The sequence below is a fragment of the Poromitra crassiceps genome, assembly GCF_964638095.1.
Source record: "Poromitra crassiceps genome assembly, chromosome: 22".
Taxonomy (NCBI): domain Eukaryota; kingdom Metazoa; phylum Chordata; class Actinopteri; order Beryciformes; family Melamphaidae; genus Poromitra; species Poromitra crassiceps.
In genome coordinates this window covers 15,859,828-15,878,645 of record NC_139647.1, presented here as the reverse complement: position 1 = coordinate 15,878,645, position 18,818 = coordinate 15,859,828, and the positions used below count along the sequence as shown (strand labels likewise).

Genomic DNA, 18,818 nt, shown 5'->3' with positions numbered 1-18,818 from the left:
TCTCAGACGACCAGCAGAACACCACTAAACCTCTCCACTGAAACCAGACGTAAGGACATTCTTGTATAGGCAGGGGCGACGGCAACTCTATCCAGGGATATTTCACCTATTTTATGATGGAGGGAAATACTGCTGCTTACGCTTCAGTCATAGCCAGAGGAAATAGGTTGTTGGGAAGCAGATGCACTCACTTACACGTTATACCACCCGGGCCACAAAACTCCCAAATCAGGTATCACAAGTGATCAAATGACAGATGGAAAGTACTCGAGTCATTTACAAACTCTTCATTCATACGTTTTTTTTTCTTCTGTCTTGCATTTACAAACCTCTGTGGAATAAAGCATTAATTTTGTATGCTCCCTTTTTTTAGATTTTTTTTTTTTTTTTTTTTGCATTTTTGCTTTTATTAGACAGGACAGGTGGGGAGAGAGAGAGGGGATGACATGCGGCAAAGGACCTCGGGTCGGATTCGAACCCGCGTCGGCCGCGCGAAGGACCGAGCCGCCGGACTGGATATGAAGGTGCAGCTGAGGTCTGGAACGTATCCAGTTTGGGATCATCTCTGCTGTTTGCAGATGATGTCCTCCTGGCCTCAGTGGACTGTGATCTCCAGTTTGCTGCTAAGTGATGAGGGTCAGCACAGCAGCACCTCCAAGTCAAAGGTTTGGTTCTCTCCCAGGAGCTGTGCAGGAGTTCAGATCTTGTATGATGGCCTCCTGGTTCACTGCAGTGGCTGCAGAGATGTGGGCATTATGGGACCATGGAGGTAAAGAGAGAGCTGAGCCACAAAGCAAAGCTCTCGATGTTCTGGTTGGTCTTTGTTTCCGACCCTCATCTATGGTCATAAGCTGGGTATTGACGGTTGGTCAGGAACCCTTGCCCCCTCACCTCCTGACGAGAAAGGTAGCCCCTTCTTGTCAGAAATCAATGGTGTGGGGGAGGCGACGGCTAGTCACGAGTCACGTGACCGCTGTCACATGACGTCCCGTCAGATACCGACGTTGCAGGTGAGGCGGTAATCTGATGTTTAAGTAGGTCAAAGTCGCCCTACGGAGAAGTGGTGGGAGTGGTGGACCCGTTGCGGTCCCGACTTGCAAAGACGTGTCTATTTTTGAACCCCTATTTTAACCTATTTTTTATCCCCGACCCAAAACCATAAACCCGAACCCCCATCTAAGTTTGTTTTACTTGCCTACTAAATCCAACCAAGTTGTTTTACTTTGGTTAAGAGAAAAAATATATCCGAACTCAGACATGTAATGAGTTATTGAAGAGACATAACTCCATTGTGAGAAACATACACTCGTCTGACGCTTTCATATCTCTCAAATATAAAGTATGATGGTGTTATAATTTATAACACCATAATTCTGACTTCAAGGGAAAAGTTCTATTGGTTCCCTTGGGGTAAATCATAGAGACACTGTGGAGCACGTCATCATTCAGAAACCATGCCGGGTGTTGCACAAAAAGATCGTATATACGGGAAGATGAACACTCCGACTTACTTCATTGACAGCAACATCCACATTTCTCTTCTCGCCAATTCTCAATGGCTTCCTTGTTTTCCCACGGGAGTACAAAAACACTTTAACTACCGATTTTTTCCATTTGTTGTCTGCGCAGCCCACCACACAACAGCTTTTAGCTATGTTTAATTCAAGGAAAATGACGCTGGTGTATGGAAGTGAACGGAGAGCTTTCCCCCCGTGATGGGCGTGGCCTATTCCATGCAGCGTCTCTATAGCAGAACCCTACTGAATGAATGGTAGAAACACACAGACACTATGAGCAGGAAATAAACTCTAGTAACGTCTAATGATGCATGAGGCATTTCCCCAGCCTAAGTAAGCCCCATCATCTTCCCTCTCGCATAGCTGCGGCTGCCATCTGCTCACATTGACTATAATTGTTAGTTTCCTGAACAAAGTGTTCAGAGGTTTGCAGGCGTTTAATATACCCTGCAGGCAGAATTAAAAAGCAATCATGAAATCCAATTCTTCCATATAAAAACAAATGAACGAGGCCACGCTTCATATTTACAAAGCAAACACTTGCCCACGTCTCCACAGCAGAGAGCGAGCAGAGTACAGTGAGACGTGTGATGGATGGCTCGCTTTAATGAGAGAGAAGTCATTTAGATGATGGAAGCAGATGAAGCATTAATGAGCTTCTTTAGAGACTTCAGAGTGGAAATAGGGGTTGAAGTGATGGAATCCCTCATGCTCTGAACACAGGGGGAAAAAACGAGAAAACCGCACGGACTCAGTGGAGTGCAGATCTCCGCCAGGCACCGCTCCCCGCCTAAAGCCCCTCTGTATGTATGGTATATCTGTCTTTGACATGATCAGTGATGTCAAATCACTGATAATGGCATACCCGCTATTATGTCATAGGCACCATCATGTTATAAAATCACTAATGTCATAACCACTGATGATGTCATAGGCATTGTGTCATAGAGTGAATTGTGATACCATCAGTGATGTCATTAATCCTTCGCTGCTGAGGTTGTGAACGACAACAACATGGACAACAAGCAATTGTGATGTCATCAAACACATGTCTTCTTCTTTTTGTTTACCATGGTTTGCATCCAGCTTATTGGTGCATTACTGCCACCTTCTGCTCCGGAGTGTGGATCAGACCATTTATAATCTAAAACTCATCAGACGCATGTCTGTATGTACATCTGTCTTTGACATCAGTGATGTCATAAATCACTAGTAATGTCATACCCGCTATTATGTCATCATGTTATAAATCACTGATCATGTCATAACCAGTGATGATGTCATAGGCATATAGAGTCAATTGTGATACCATCAGTGATGTCATTAATCCTTCCCTGCTAAGCCTTGTGAACGACAACAACATGGACGTAATTGTTGAGGCTTATATGATGCCACAGTGATGATGTCACTGTTGAAGGTTTTAATGATGTCATCATTGAAGACGAAGATGTCAACAGTGATGATGTCATAATTGATGATAATCTCATCATTTGTGATGTTACACCTGACATGATGTCACTGTTGAAGGTTGGTGATTTCACTTATGATGTCATACTTAATATAGGCGTCCTCACAAGTAATGCAGGAGCTACAGCGAGGAGGTAACAGACGGACGGACGGACAGACGCACACACACAAGCAATCAGATCATCTCTCCCTGGCTTTGCCTCTGGCGGACATACAGTAACTAGAGAAAAGATCAGTTAGTGCTGTGTTGTAAAGACAAGGCAGCGCAGAATGCATTGATCATAAGGAGGTCCTTCTCTTTCTTCTCTGGTGCTAAGCAGTATTTTACATGAGAGACATGTTCTTCATAAAGAACTAGAAGGATCAGCTGCTTGAAGAAGGGAGCGAAGCTGTGTCTTTCTGTTTGTATGTAAACCTTTGGCTTTTTACTGTAGCTGATGGTCTGACACGAGGTGCACCAGTGTCTCTCTCTCTGGCTGATTTTGTTTTGTCCGTGCCATCAAAACACATGCTACTTAAACCAAACATGTGGCACTAAAACCCTGCATTGAAATCAATACTGATGGAATCTTTTAGGTGGGGTATCAGCTCCTTCAGGCAGGTGGCCTTTGACTATTCAGTGGAGGGCTAAACTGAGGTACATTACAAAGAAAGTGGACCTGAGTGCACAGCAATTGTATTTATTACGCACTTGTATTTAGGATAGCCACTCAAGAATTACTAACATTTATTTATATGATGTTGAACAATTTAGTTGCATGTCATAATTGGCATCACAATGACTTATCTTATCTTACCTTATCTTATCTTACTACAGAATGAAGAAAATTGTTTTTCCATTTAAGCTGTTTATGAGCATTTTTCCTGCATTTCTGATGACATCACTCACTGATGACATCATCACTGATGACATCACTCATCATTATTCGGATTAAAAGTCCAACATACACTTCGCAAATAAAAGTCCAACACACTTCCCACGGCCCTTCACAATAAAAGTCCAACACTTCCCACAGCCCTTCACAATAAAAGTCCAACACACTACACAGCCCTTCACAATACAAGTCCAACACACTACACAGCCCTTCACAATAAAAGTCCACCACACACAATAAAGGTCCAACGGGTTGGGCAATCAATCTGGAACTACACGGGCATTGGGCATTATCACAGGGGCTGACTAAGCCGATTTTCCAATTTCCCCGAAAATTTAAGCTGTTTATTACTAACATTTTTGCCATTTTTTGGTAAATCTGCGTGGAGTTGTGGCACGCGCCTCCCTGGGTATGGACTAGTAAATATGATTTACATAGAGATGGATTTGAACACACAGTAAAATACAAAACATATTTGTTCTTAGAGAGTGAGCCGAAGTACACAGAGTGAAACTCTTACTCATATACATATATATATATATATATATATATATATATATATATATATATATATATACATATATATACATATATATATATATATATATATATATATATATATATATATATATATATATATATATATATATATATATACACATCAGGACACAGAGGAGCAGAGCACTATTCAGACAACCAGTAAGTCATCCTGACTGAATCATATGCATGCCATAAAACCAACATGCAGTATATGTTGTATAGCTCTATGTTTCTCTCTGGTACAGTATCACCACAACCACTGACTCTATCATGGAACTATTTACTGCCCATATGGCCGGTGACATAGGGTCAGGCCTGTGTTTCAAGTGAAACCACCAAGTGTTGTAAAAAGCCTCCATACAGGAATGGATACAAATTCTAGCATTAGCACATCGCTAATTACTGCGGGTCGCTTTTAATAAATTCTTTCCTGACATACGAGTTCCAGCACTGTAAAAATGGGAGAATGTTGCATAAGGGGGAAAAAACACTAAGCGATGTTGCAGATTTTTCTATAAGGAAAAGGCTCAGGCTGTATGTAAAGGGATACCCTACTGTAAGGTCTATGAGATTCATTCACACAGGATACTGAAGTCCCCTGGTTTGACTTAAAGAGGAATACCACTCCGTTTAACACTTCACATGTGTTTTTATGGACTCAAGTAGTCCAATCAGATTTCTCAAACACTTACAGCTCTTTCCCAAATGTACAAGACAGTGCACCAAGAATTACATCTGTAACATCATACAGAACGCCTAAGTGGAGATGCTACTTGATAGTATGTGTGAGACATGCTGTTGTATACATTCAAATGATCTTCATGTTATGGTATAGTGCAGAAAATATCCAGAAGCAGGATTATGAACTATGTTGGGGATGTTCTTTGTTCCATCTCATTTGCTTCATCCTTGGTGCGCTGCACATTGGTAGGAATATAATGATGATGACTTACATTTGAGTCATGTTTTCTGAGGGTAAATAACTCAACAAGCTGACATCAACTCTGCACTTCAGAATGCAGTGGTTTCTGTGGCGAAATTCTCCTGTCTTCTGTTTGCTGCCCTCACTATACTTTGCAGTTCTAAAAATAAGTTCTGCTCCCAGAACTGCTACTATTAACACTGAATTAACAGTGTGTGGATGACTCTCTCGTCTTCTTTTTAGATGTATGCCCTCTTGTTTCTTAACCTGACACTGCCAGATGGGGGCAGTATTGTTTTCACAAACCAAATCTCGCAAGAATTAGATCTCGCGAGAGAATCCAGCTTGCTTGCAAGGTTACTTGTTTCTACTGTAGCTAATGGAGACAGAAGCAATAGAAGATGACATCACTGATGATGTTATCAGTGGGATTTACGACATCACTGATGATGTCATCAGTGGGATTTATGACATCACTGATGATGTCATCAGTGGCGTCGAATGGAGAGCTTTAACAAGCCATATAGCCGGCGGGGGCGGAGTTTCTCTTGGTGCAGGAAACATGGAGGGATGGTAAACATTGATCATCTGCATAATGATGGTTGAAATAGGTTGAATAGTTCCTTTGAATGCACCTTCCATCGAATTAGTTTTTTTTTATTACTCACTGTTAGAAGTTATCTCTCTGGGGAAAGGCTCCATTGATTAAAATGCAGAATCAGTCAATCATGTGACTTTTGAAAGAAAAGTGATAGTGTAGCTCTTGTCACATCCCAACATCAAGGTGTCCTATATCTTATAAATAAATAAATAAGAGTAGTAATAATGACAATAATCATCATCATCATCATCATAAATGTGCCTTTTCTGCAAAACATGTACATGATTATTAACTTTCTTCTTCCCCTCTCTGCTTTCCTTCCCTGTGATTTGATTAATTTCTTGTATTTTTTCTCAATCTGAAAGAAACGCGCCCTGAATGAAAAAGAGAAGAAGAGTGATGCGCCCTGAATAAAAAGAGAAGAAGAGTGATCGCTCCCCACTTCCTCCCCTGTGTGACCATGTGACAGCCACGAGGAAACTATATATGAGCTCCACAGCTGACCTTCCTCTGACCCCTTAAGACTTATCGGCATAAGTTACCAGACAAGTTTTTCTCCTGCTATAATACTCTGATCTGTATAAACCTCTAAACTCGATACTGAGCTGTAGATTTATCTGACAGTGACCTTGATGAGCAAGACTTTTGAAGCCCACCTGGACGTGTATAATGGGAACAACCTGAGTGGAGTCCAAACAATATACCTGATCCAGCAGCCGTATCCCTCTGAGGTTTGACCAACAGCAAAGAGCCGTCTTAAATCAAATCATCTCTCTGTCTAATATTACAAAAGACCAGAACATCAAGGAGGGACATGTGAAAGGTGCGGGACACAACAGCCAAAATCACTATTGTTGCGATCTCAAATGTTATGTCATTAGAAGCAATTCAAGCAATTATGTGTCCCATCAGGCAGCCTTGTGGTTACTTTGATGGAAAGCAGACTAGAGTTTATCTGATCTACATATTGGTCCCAGGGTGATTTCTAAGTTGTTGGCCGATATCAAAATACCCCAGAGGAGTGAGGTATGCCCTATAGGTTTGCAATTGGCAGTGTCATTACATTCACGGAAATCCACCCCAGCTAATATTTTAGCCACCTTAGCTTTAGCTTTAGCCTATTTTGCCAATCTAATTATCTATATATGGCAATCTAATAATCGAATTGCCTATATAATTATTAAAGGTCTAATCACATTTAAATCTTATTCTATCCAAATGGTTGCAGGGACATAGGCTAATAGACATAGCCTATACATAACTGATCACTATTTTATAGGCCCACAGCAAACATTTCTTGCAGAATAATCGGTAGGATATATCCATCAGGCTAGTCTAAAAACAGACCATGCTTGCACAGTTTGCCCTGTGTACTTGCCAAATTGTAGACGATAATAATACATAATTCCGCACTGGTGTCTGTTTGCACTCATTCAAACAAGCCCACGGCGTTGACACAAATCAGTGTCCGCCGGCTCAATAACCGCTGGATGTGTGGAGCTCGTATACCTGCATGTCTGCGCCGCTGCGCACCGCGCGCTTTGACGAGAGACAGGTCTGCGGGGATTTCACCGTAAAGGTTAGGAACCCGTGAAATATCAGAGAGGTGCTGGAGCGGCTCTCCTCTCCAAATTAGAGCCGAATGCGTGCCGCATGCATGGTCTTGGTGCACTGCATGCGGGCGGGGGAAACGCCTTGGCAGCGCATAAAGGGCTTCAGTGTGCGGCTGAAATGACCGTGCGACTCCTGAAAATAAACAGGAATCAAATAGAGTGATTGATCGAATGAATTAAGCAGCAGCAAGCGGCGTGCGCGCCCTGCTCTCTCGCGCGCACGCACGCACACACACACACACACACATGCACTGCTGCTATATAGGGAGCGCCAACGAAAGGTATAGAAAAATGGACACTTGTTGCTGGTTGCTCAAGTGCTCAGCCCACCTGCAATTTGGGCCCTCTGTAGTTTGTTCCACAAGGGAAACACTGAATGCCTTTTGGCATGGAAATGGTCCAATTTAAAGCAGAACATATTCCATCCGACTTCACTCTTGGTATAATAGGCCTATCGGCCAGTTATAGAACAACAATCACATAGTAAATTCATAGGCTATATGTTGCTTTAATGCAACAAAATACCCTTTACATTTCTCACTATAGCCTACAGCGCATTGTTTGTTTTGTTTGTACAGGGCCTGAAATGTTAAAGGGGTAACACTTTACAATACTGTAACACAAAAATTGGGTAGTTACTAAGGAACGAGTCAGGAACGAACCATTAGTTCATGATTAGTTCATGAATAGTTAATAGGTAGTTCCTTAATGGTAGTTACTTAAGAACTGACCATTAGTTACCATGTTAACGAACCAGTAAGTAATGATTAATTCCTTAAAAAAAAAAAAGTTTTCTTTCGCTAGTTCATGAGTGGGTAGTTCCTTAATGACCCTTATTGGTAGTTCCTTAAAGATCCTTAATGGTAGTTACTTAAGAACTGACCATTAGTTACCATGTTAACGAACCAATAAGTAATGATTACTTACTTAATTTTTTTCCGCTAGTTCATGAGTAGTTAATGGGTAGTTACTTAAGAACAGACTATTAGTTACCATAGTTCTTACTAGGGAATTCATCATTAGTTAATGACTACTTAGTTAGTTAGTTACCATATTTGGGCACCCTCAAGTAAAGCAGGCTATCATACTTAGTTGTTACTAGGGAGTTCATCATTACTTCATGATTACTTTACCATTAGTTACCATGTTTGTGCCCCCTCAAGTAAAGCAGGCCATCATACTTAGTTGTTACTAGGGAATTTATCATTAGTTCATGATTAGTTACCATGTTTGTTTACCATGCATTTCCCAGTAACAACTAAGCATGAAGCCCTGTTTTACTTGAGGGGGCACAGACATGGTAACTAATGGTAAAGTAATCATGAACTAATGATTAATTCCCTAGTAACAACTATGGTAACTAATAGTCTGTTCTTAAGTAACTACCCATTAACTACTCATGAACTAGCAGAACAAAATTAAGGAAGTAATCATTACTTACTGGTTCGTTAACATGGTAACTAATGGTCAGTTCTTAAGTAACTACCATTAATGATCTTTAAGGAACTACCATTAAGGGTCATAAGGAACTACCCATTAACTAATCATGAACTAGCGAAATAAAAAATAAAATATATATATATTTTTAAGGAAGTAATCATTACTTACTGGTTCGTTAACATGGTAACTAATGGTCAGTTACTAAGTAACTACCATTAAGGAACTACCTATTAACTATTCAGGAACTAATCATTAACTATTCATGAGCTAATGGTTAGTTCCTGACTAGTTCCTCAATAACTACCCATTTTTTGTGTTACAGTATTGTAAAGTGTTACCGTTAAAGGGAATAGCGCGTCATGCAGAAGTCCAGCCTGACCAACCTGTCGCCGGACTGGGCAGTCATGAAACCGAGGCAAGATCCGCTCTACACCCCCCCCCCCCCCCCTTCCCCCACACCCCTCCCCCTCTCCAACCACCCTTGCAACCCCCACCACCCCTCCCTCCCTGCCGCTGCTGTTATAGTGTTCGGTTTAGTGAAATCTCCTCCTTGCTCTATAGGATAGCCCCGGCCTCTAGGGTAACAAGATAGATGTAAACAACCAATTATTGGATAGGCCCTCATTCATATCTCCTTAACCGGTATAGACACAGAGGTTCTGGCTTTAATAATGTCTCCCCTCCCTCTCTCTGTCTCTCCGTCTCTCTTTCTGCCCGGCATTTGGGTGTCTGTCTGAAACTCATCAACCCCTTGTTGCGCTTGTCTCAGGTCGGTGTAGGCCTACATAACGGTCTTATAGAATAAAAGCCATGTCCCAAACCTACACCCCCACCACAACACATACACACGCACATATCTACACACACACCACAACACATACACACGCACATATGTACACACACACCACAACACATACACATGCACATACACACACACACCAAAACACACATCTTGCAATAATCAGCTCAATTAGTGGAGGTCGTGGTGGAGAGCGGCCGAGGTGAGCGGTGGGAGGTTGTGAAAATAGGGGGTTGGCTATTAGGGGAAACGCGATCTCCATTCATCAGCGGCCGTAATAATCACCGTTTCAGACCCCGGGCCCTCTGATCAAACTGATCCGTGGAAACAAGTGGTTTACAAACACTGTCAAGGGCCAGACATGGGACCCTGATTCGCCCTGTCACTGCCGGCGCGCACAGCAGGCTGACGGGCACTTGGGGTTTTGACCATGAACAACAACCCCCACAACAACCATGTAACGGAGATTATTTTACTTCATAATCATCTGTATATTTATTTGTTCTATTGTTATCTCTCTGCTGCTGCAATTAGCGGTTTCCCCATGGGGAAAACCTCGCAATTTAATCTGAACTAATCTTATTTGTATTTTACGCATGACGCGCAAATTGTCCAGGAACAATGAGTGAGCAGTGTGTGTGTGTGTGTGTGTGTGTGTGTGTGTGTGGGGGGGGGGGGGGCAGTGTTATACTCAAGGACAAGTTGTATGGGCTACGGAGCCTCAGTCTGTTCTGGACGCGCGCACCATGACCTCCTCCACTGAAATAAGCTATCTTGTGCAAGATCCCCCATCCAATATGATTGAGCATATTGGTAATGTATCTCCGGGTGATAACCACAGGTGAGAGTGAAACCTATGTGCTCCAAATATTCAGTCTCATCTCGCTGGATTAATTTCTGGAATAATCGTGAAATTAAACATGTATTTATTTATTTATTTATTTATTTTGCCATCAGGGGCGCCCTGGAGGTCCTCCGGACCCAATTTTTGTAACACTCCCCCCCATCCCCCGCCTCGCCTCCTCCACTGGCTGCGGACTGTGTCAGTAAGGAATGAATTAGTCTCATAGGCCTTCATGTAACCGCTGCTGACAGGGACACAGAGCATCAGTCAGGGAGACAACGGGCTCAGTTAAAGCTGAGAGGCCCGCACTTGACCCGCAGTGAAAGAAGGAAAGAAGGAAAGAAAGAAAGAAAGACGCCAATATTAGCCTGGCTACATTTACTTTTTCCAACGGCCTGATTCTTAGAGGGTGTTTTCAGTGTTGTAATATAAATCAAGATATTTTACAACGAACAAGTAGCTAAATGCAATTTGATCGGAACGGAAAAGTGAACCCACGGAGACGTCCTACTGGAAAATACTGTGTCCATTGTGAGGGGGTAATTGCAGCACCTCTCTCACCAATGAGAGGGCTCCGTGTATGTTTTGGGTTCAATTACGAGGCATTTAGGTGTTTGTCTTAGATGGTTGGAGATGATAAGTTTATCTGAAATCTGTTCGAAATGGCACGTCTGTCAAACAGTGTTTACAGGCGCTTATTTTCACTTTGCGTTTTTGCTCAATAAGCTTTCTTCAACTTTCATGGCCGAGTCAAAGTCAAAAAGTCAACTATTTGGATGCCATCCAGATAGTCTTTTTATGGTGTTATCTGCTGTTATCATATGATTAAAAAAAAATATATATATAGCTTATACATTATTATTATTATTATTATTATTATTATTATTATTATTATATTGTTCTTATTATTAGAATATTAATATTATTCTCATTATTACAGCACAGCCTTCTTTTAGATTGTGATATGATACAGGAATACAATTAATTATTAATTATTATTTTTGATTTCAATGTTCCCCCATTAGGTTATAGGCTATATGCCGGTATAAGGTTAAATCGCTTCCTTGTTTTTCTCACTATCCATTTCAGGCAAGCCCCGGTCCCCTGACGATTACCATCAGTCAGGCTAATGCCGTAATACTCTCTGAGAACTGCGCTTCAGGCGAAACCCAAGTCAATTTATTAAACACAGGCAAAACACAATATGGAAACAGAGATCAGGGTCTTCTTACAAGACTGCTCATCCCTGGTGATAAACTGCCCTCATAATTACACTAATAATTCCTCTTAAACAGCGCGACTTAAATAGCCTCTTAATTGAAAGGTTCATAACGCAGCTAAGACGGGGGAAACCTATAGCTATTCACAGATTGTGCTCTTGATTTGTGGAAACGAACCTGCGATCTGATCGCTGCAAATAAAAAAAGTAATATCAGCCTTAAACAACGACGATCAACTTTTATGAAGGCTATATGTGGAAGGGTTGTTGGCTTTGCATTTTCTTTATTTTTAGATCGCTATATTTGAAAATATGAAATTCGTATAAATGGATGCATTGTCGCCTCTGAATTAAGCTTATTGGATTGCAGCATGCATGGGCCCTCTGGGAATATGATAATATAATAATAATAATAATAATATTAATAATAATAATAATAATAATAATAATAATATATCCATAATGAACAACAAATAAACATTTAAAGCTTAAAGCTATTTTAATTCAATAGTGCATCTCTGCAAAACTAATCAGCCTATAGCTTTGTGGTCCAGAGGTTAAATTAAGTTATGGTGAAGAGATGAAAGCTGCTGGAACAGGTCTGATGGAGAGACAATTAAAAGCGGTATATTGTGTGTGTGTGTGTGTGTGTGTGTGTGTGTGTGTGTGTGTGTGTGTGTGTGTGTGTGTGTGTGTGTGTGTGTGTGTGTGTGTGTGTGTGTGTGTGTGTGTGTGTGTGTGTGTGTGTGTGTGTGTGTATATGCGTGTGCTTTGAGATGGTCTGTGTGATGTGATACTCGTGATACTGACGATAGATAATGAAGAGGTCCCATGGTGACGCGAGAGAACTGGTCAATCTTTGACCCAATAGTCAATAACAGACATGCCCGGCCACATGACACACTCCCTCTCTCGCCAGACAGCCATGCAGCCTGCAGACTCTGAACAAATCGAATAATAAATACAACGACAAATTATAATTGATTTTGTGATTTTTGTTTATATCTATTTTTTGGAGTGTGTGTGACCCTTACGTTGCAGCCATTTCCTTGTGGACTGAACTTGACCGCTGCAGCATGCATGAGTCACATGCCCCGTCTCCTTTCATAGGCTGAAGTCATGTTTTCAACAAGTAGCGCAGCACCATCATCTACTCCCCAATGCCCTCTTTACTCTTCAAAATCCCTTCGTCCTTAGCCCTATATAGCCTATTCTTTTCTCTCCCCAGCAGCACTTTTCTCTGACAAGATCACAGGATAAGGGGCACCAATGGCACCTTCTTATCTTGTCATCCTGTCATCCTGCTTGTAATTTTGGTGGTCCGGGACTTTCAGCTCATTCCTGTTGCACCGATTTCAAGTCGCGTCAGCGCAGCTACACACACGAGTAAAATGTAAACTTGTCTCACCGTGTGCTGCTTGAGGCTGTGTCTCTGCTCCGCTATACCCCGGCAGACTCGCTCTTCTCCTCTCCCCTCTGTCCGACAAGCGCCACACACACACACATCATTTCACCATTAGGTCGATTATACACACACACAGAGAGAGAGACGGGACACACACTCACACACATATAGGCTTGTTTCCTATTCTCTGCAATCCTGCTGCCTGTATGCTCTCACACACACACACACACACACACACACACACACACACACACACACACACACACACACACACACACACACACAAGGATATAATATCTTTATTGTTGTCATCACCTAAATTAAATAATGGACCAGGGCACACGCCTTATGAAAGAACTTAGCCTATAGAAATCCTATAGCCTATGGGCTATACGTTTTTGAAAATATTACAGCAAAGCAACTCCCTTTAGGGATATATGGGATATCAACCATGAAATGTCAAAAGGTCACAAACTCATATTGAGCACACTTTAGTTCATAAGGATTTTATTGACCATATAGGCTTTCATATCAAGTGCATGGTTACCGGTATGTCAAGATGACTTAAACATAACTTTCTGTATTTTCCACGCGCACATGAGTCGTATTTGTTATACTCTCATAATTTTCTCTTGTAAGTATACTGATTTTATATATTGTCATATATACTGTGTATAGCCTATAGGCTATTTGCATAGACCTGCAGTTGGGGGTGTTATAGGCTACAAATATTGGATTCTTTGTATTATTATTATTTGATTTGATTTGATTTTAGCTCAAATGCGTCAACAGTAAGCAGTAAGCACCTATATTTGCCCAATATTTTATCCCATTTTTAGGCAGACATAAATCTGTATGATATTAAATCAGAATCAAATGTATCCAAATGATATGCAGTCATTTAAAGGGAAAATATGAAATAAACTTTTTTTCGGGAGGTCTAATTATTTTTTGTTGGTGTTATTTTTCCCTTATAATAACCACTGGCTGGAAGTCACCGTTTTCAGCGTTTTATTTAATACATGGTTGTCGGGTGTTACGGTCATATGAATTAACTATCATTAAACTTATAGGCGTTATGAAGACTTGATTGATTGGTGAGCGGTGTGAAGAGCCGGGTTACATACAGGCTTGGTGTTGTGCAGCGTGCAGCAGGCTCTGTGCGCTCTGGCGCCATCCTTCCTCCAGCTGCGGGATCAGCGCAGCTCTCCTCCTCCAAACTCCACAGCTCTGCGCTCTTTGGCTGGCCGAGCTGTCTCTCAAAACCAAGGGGGAAGAAAAAAACGTCTTTAGAAGACAAATCTGAGCAATATTTCTATTGGTAGGCGGGCTGGTCGCGAAGGGAACAATCGGATTGACTTTGCCAGGGAGCCACCTCAAAGCGTATCAGGTTACTTTGAGTGACAGCGTAACCATGGCAAATAATTTGACTAAAACTATTGTCTTATCCTCACCATCCCCGGGTCAGATAACCGACCAATCAGAGTTCATATAATCGCTTGTCTTGCCAGCTTAGAATAATATTATTAAAACGAGCCAGCGAGCCTGGTCTCCGGGAGTAGGTTATGTTGAAACGGCAGAAAAGGTGGAGGAGGACGGTGGAAGGAGTAGCAACTTTTCTCTCTTTCTCACCAACTTTATGAGGAATTGTCGCCGGGGCTTTCGTGTGGCTGAATGGACTTGAATTTATACATTACGCAGTTGGATATTACCCGCTTTGTCAGTTTTCACAAAGTTTTAGACTACTTTTTTGGGGACCTTTTCTCGCTCATGGACTTAATGCGTTTTGGTTTAATGTGAGACTGAACGCGGAGACGTGGAAGTAAGGCACAATATAATCGGCGCTGGTTTACGTTGTAGCCATGTCCATGCTTCCGACGTTCGGTTTTACGCAGGAGCAAGTGGCGTGTGTCTGCGAGGTCCTCCAGCAAGGGGGGAACATCGAGCGGCTGGGGCGCTTCCTCTGGTCGCTCCCGGCCTGCGAGCACCTCCACAAAAACGAGAGCGTCCTGAAAGCCAAAGCGGTGGTCGCCTTCCACCGGGGGAACTTCCGAGAGCTCTACAAGATACTGGAGAGCCACCAGTTTTCGATACACAACCACATGAAGCTGCAGCAGCTGTGGCTCAAGGCGCACTACATCGAGGCGGAGAAGCTGAGGGGCCGCCCGCTCGGCGCCGTGGGGAAGTATCGCGTCCGCAGAAAGTTCCCCCTGCCCCGCTCCATCTGGGACGGAGAGGAGACCAGCTACTGCTTCAAGGAGAAGAGCAGGAGCGTGCTCCGGGAGTGGTACACCCACAACCCCTACCCGTCCCCGCGGGAGAAAAGAGAGCTGGCCGAGGCCACAGGACTCACCACCACGCAGGTCAGCAACTGGTTCAAAAACCGACGGCAGAGAGACCGAGCAGCGGAGGCGAAAGAAAGGTATGAGTAGCTACATTATTACAGTTTGATGTGGAAAATACTTGCCATAGGTCTAACTGAATCCAAATGTGATCTTGTGTGTGTGTTTATATATATATATATATATATATATATATATATATATATATATATATATATATATATCAAACAAAAACAGTCATATTTATAAATATATAGAGAGCATAAAGAACAAATGCCCCCTTTTATAACTATGCCTGTAGAAAGTTTGGTGACCTACATCTATTTATTACACTGATCAAATCATATATTGGCTGCGAAATTCTCCACTTGTCCCCAGAAATAAGAAAGAACATATTGCAGGCTTTGGTTGCTGATTACAATCGATGTATAATAAGGGATTTTATGCGTTAAGGCTTATGGTGAATTGACGTCCCGCGTTACTATCGTCGTTGTTGTTGTTTTGGTTGTGTTTGTGATAATTGCCTGCGCGTAAAGGAGCGCTGAAAATGAAAAGGCTCGTTGTCTGGTGGGCTAAATTACAAGGCTATAAAAGTTACCGTCACCGTATACTTTTACGTTATTGTAATCACACATTATAACGTGAAATAGATACTTTGCCTTTGACATTAACATCAGTATAAAGCCTTCTTTTTAACTCTTTTACCTCTCTTTAACTCTGTTTAGTATAGCTTTGCGTATATAGGCCTATAGGCTACATCTAAAACGACAGCATTGGCAGTGAATGTGTTATAAAAGATGTTTTGGGTTGATTGATGTGGTGGGGTGTATATAGGCTCCATACCGGCCCAGCTCTTTTGGCATTAAGTCGTTTGTACATTTCAAAGTTTGCAAATTACACAGTCAGGCAGGCAGGCAGTCAGGCAGGCGTGCAGGGAGACTTGGGAGACGTCTGTAGTCAGGTGTTCGCTCGGTTGGTGTCTTCTTTCACCCTCTGGCCACTAATTCGGGCTGAAAGCTCCACGTAAATCACGTCTTCCCACTGGGAAAGGCCTTACTCACCACTCACAACAGTTGCGAACTATGCCACAAGTTTAGCAATCATTGGGGCTGTCATTTATGTAGCGAGAGGTCGAAAGCTATACACACACAGCAGCACATTGATAGGTCTTTACGCACATCACGTCGCTCGTGGTCAAATGAATTTCGTATGAAAAATTGATAGACTTATTAATATAAGGCCCAACAGTCAAATATGAGTGTTTTCGACTCTCTTCGCTGTTGCTCTGAAGCCAGCCAGCCAGCCTCGCCATAAAGGCCAGAGAACATAGTGAAGGAGCCTCATAATCATTTCAAGAATTACAGTTTGCACCATGGTGATTTATACATTAATAAATCATGACGCATTCATATATACTGTAATCATGGTTATTACGCCTATGGTAATTACAGTGTAATTACCCACTTTGACCTAATAGATGTGTGTGTGTGTGTGTGTGTGTGTGTGTGTGTGTGTGTGTGTGTGTGTGTGTGTGTGTGTGTGTGTGTGTGTGTGTGTGTGCGTGCGTGCGTGCGTGTGTGGGGGGGCATTAGTTTTGAGTTTTGAAATGTTTAATTCAAGATAAATAATAATGTAATTCTTTTCAGGCTGATGAATCTCTTTGTTTCTTAATCTGCCATTTAATCACATTGTATTATAGTTTTATAAAAGTAGTCCAACATGTGTGGGACACTATTTTAGAAATGTGCCACAACTTACAAAGTTTTCATTGGGCTCATTCTGGAAATGACAGGCTATAAAATAGGCTGCGAGAGTAAACCGGCTGTTAGGTGATTGTGTGTTTTCTGTTCTTTTATGTTCGCAGAGAAAACAATGAGAACTCGAACACCAACAGTCACAACCCATTGACTTCTTCCATGAATGGAAATAAAACTCTATTGGGGAGCTCGGACGACGACAAAACGCCCTCAGGGACACCGGATCACACGTCTCACAGCCCAGGTCTGCTCCTCGGCTCAAACCCCGGTTTACCGTCCCTGCACGGCCTGGCGCCCCCGCCGGGACCGAGCGCCATCCCGGTACCCACCGGTGCAGACTCGGTGCACCATCACCACTCAATGCACCACGACAGCATACTGAACCCTATGTCTTCTAATCTGGTGGACCTTGGCTCTTAGAAAGCGGCACAGAAAGGAGACGGAGAGGGAGAGCGCCGTTTTGGAAAAGTAGGCTAATTTTCTACATGGAGGGTGAGACTAAAGCTTCAAGCACTTGTGGCAAGGTGCAAGGCAGACTGGAAGCACTGCAAAAAGACCAATCAACAAATCATTTAGTCTCATAGTCAGCCTTAAATTATTGTTTTTCTTGAAGAAGTGGAAAAAAATAAAATGAATTAATAAATAAATCTGCCAGTGGGTGAAATGCCTCAAAATGAATAGCCTACAAATAAAATGGCAGCATAAGGCAGATCTCTTCACTAAGAAAATGAAATTAAAATCCTTGAAACATGTTGATTTACATTGAAAACAAGTCATTTTTACTTTCATTTGTCTTAAGAAAAGCAAGATGTTAAGACTCAATAGAACAGACAAGGTTAAATGACTTGTTGATTATTATTTTATTTTTTATTTTTTTGCAGTGTATGGTGCATACACACACGGTGAGGCGGAGGGAGTTTTAGGTAAAAGAAAAAAGTATTTTACCAGAATGTAATAACGTACCATGTTATATTGTTGAAAACAATAAAATGTCTTAATTCTTATTAACGTTGTTATTTTAGGGGTTTAGATATATCAACAGACTCTGGCACCGAGTTAAAGGTACCCCCATCGACTTTTCGTTTACATAGGGTTTTCAAAGAAAGCCATAAGCATTTTTTGTTTTATTTTATGTTTTTTGTTGTTGATTTTTTTGAAGGGGGGAGGGGTATCATATCTTCAAGTGTCTTATATAACAAGAGCCATCTGTGATAAGATGAAATATCTTAATCTCTTGATATTATTATTTGCATTTTCATTTGGAAAGAGACTGCATGTAAACTTTGCGATAAATAATGAAACATAAATAAATCGATTCACCTATAGTTTCATATACCCTTTACAATAAAAGAAAAGAAATACATGGATTAAAATGAGAATTTGTTTGATTTATCCCATTCAGTGGTTTTGGAAAGTTTGCAGTAAACATTTGTTATATTTTTGTCTGCAGGCCACCTTCAGTTCTGTGTCTTGACGC

The 18,818-nt window shown here is 41.7% G+C and overlaps 1 protein-coding gene across 1 annotated transcript; it reads left to right on the top strand.

The window, feature by feature from the left end:
* Window positions 1-14,841: 14,841 nt before the first annotated feature.
* LOC310796202 (homeobox protein SIX2) lies at window positions 14,842-18,539 on the top strand. The gene is made up of 2 exons (XM_083658343.1): window positions 14,842-15,664; window positions 17,449-18,539. Exons 1-2 carry the CDS (start codon window positions 15,105-15,107, stop codon window positions 17,759-17,761), a joined length of 873 nt encoding a protein of 290 aa, XP_083514469.1. The 5' UTR covers window positions 14,842-15,104; the 3' UTR covers window positions 17,762-18,539.
* The last annotated feature ends 279 nt before the right edge of the window (window positions 18,540-18,818 follow it).

Coding starts and splice junctions, on each gene's coding strand:
- LOC310796202 (XM_083658343.1), top strand. CDS start 15,105: ATGTCCATGCTTCCGACGTTCGGTTTTACGCAGGAGCAAGTGGCGTGT. Junction 15,665..17,448: donor GCAGCGGAGGCGAAAGAAAG/GTATGAGTAGCT, acceptor TTATGTTCGCAG/AGAAAACAATGAGAACTCGA.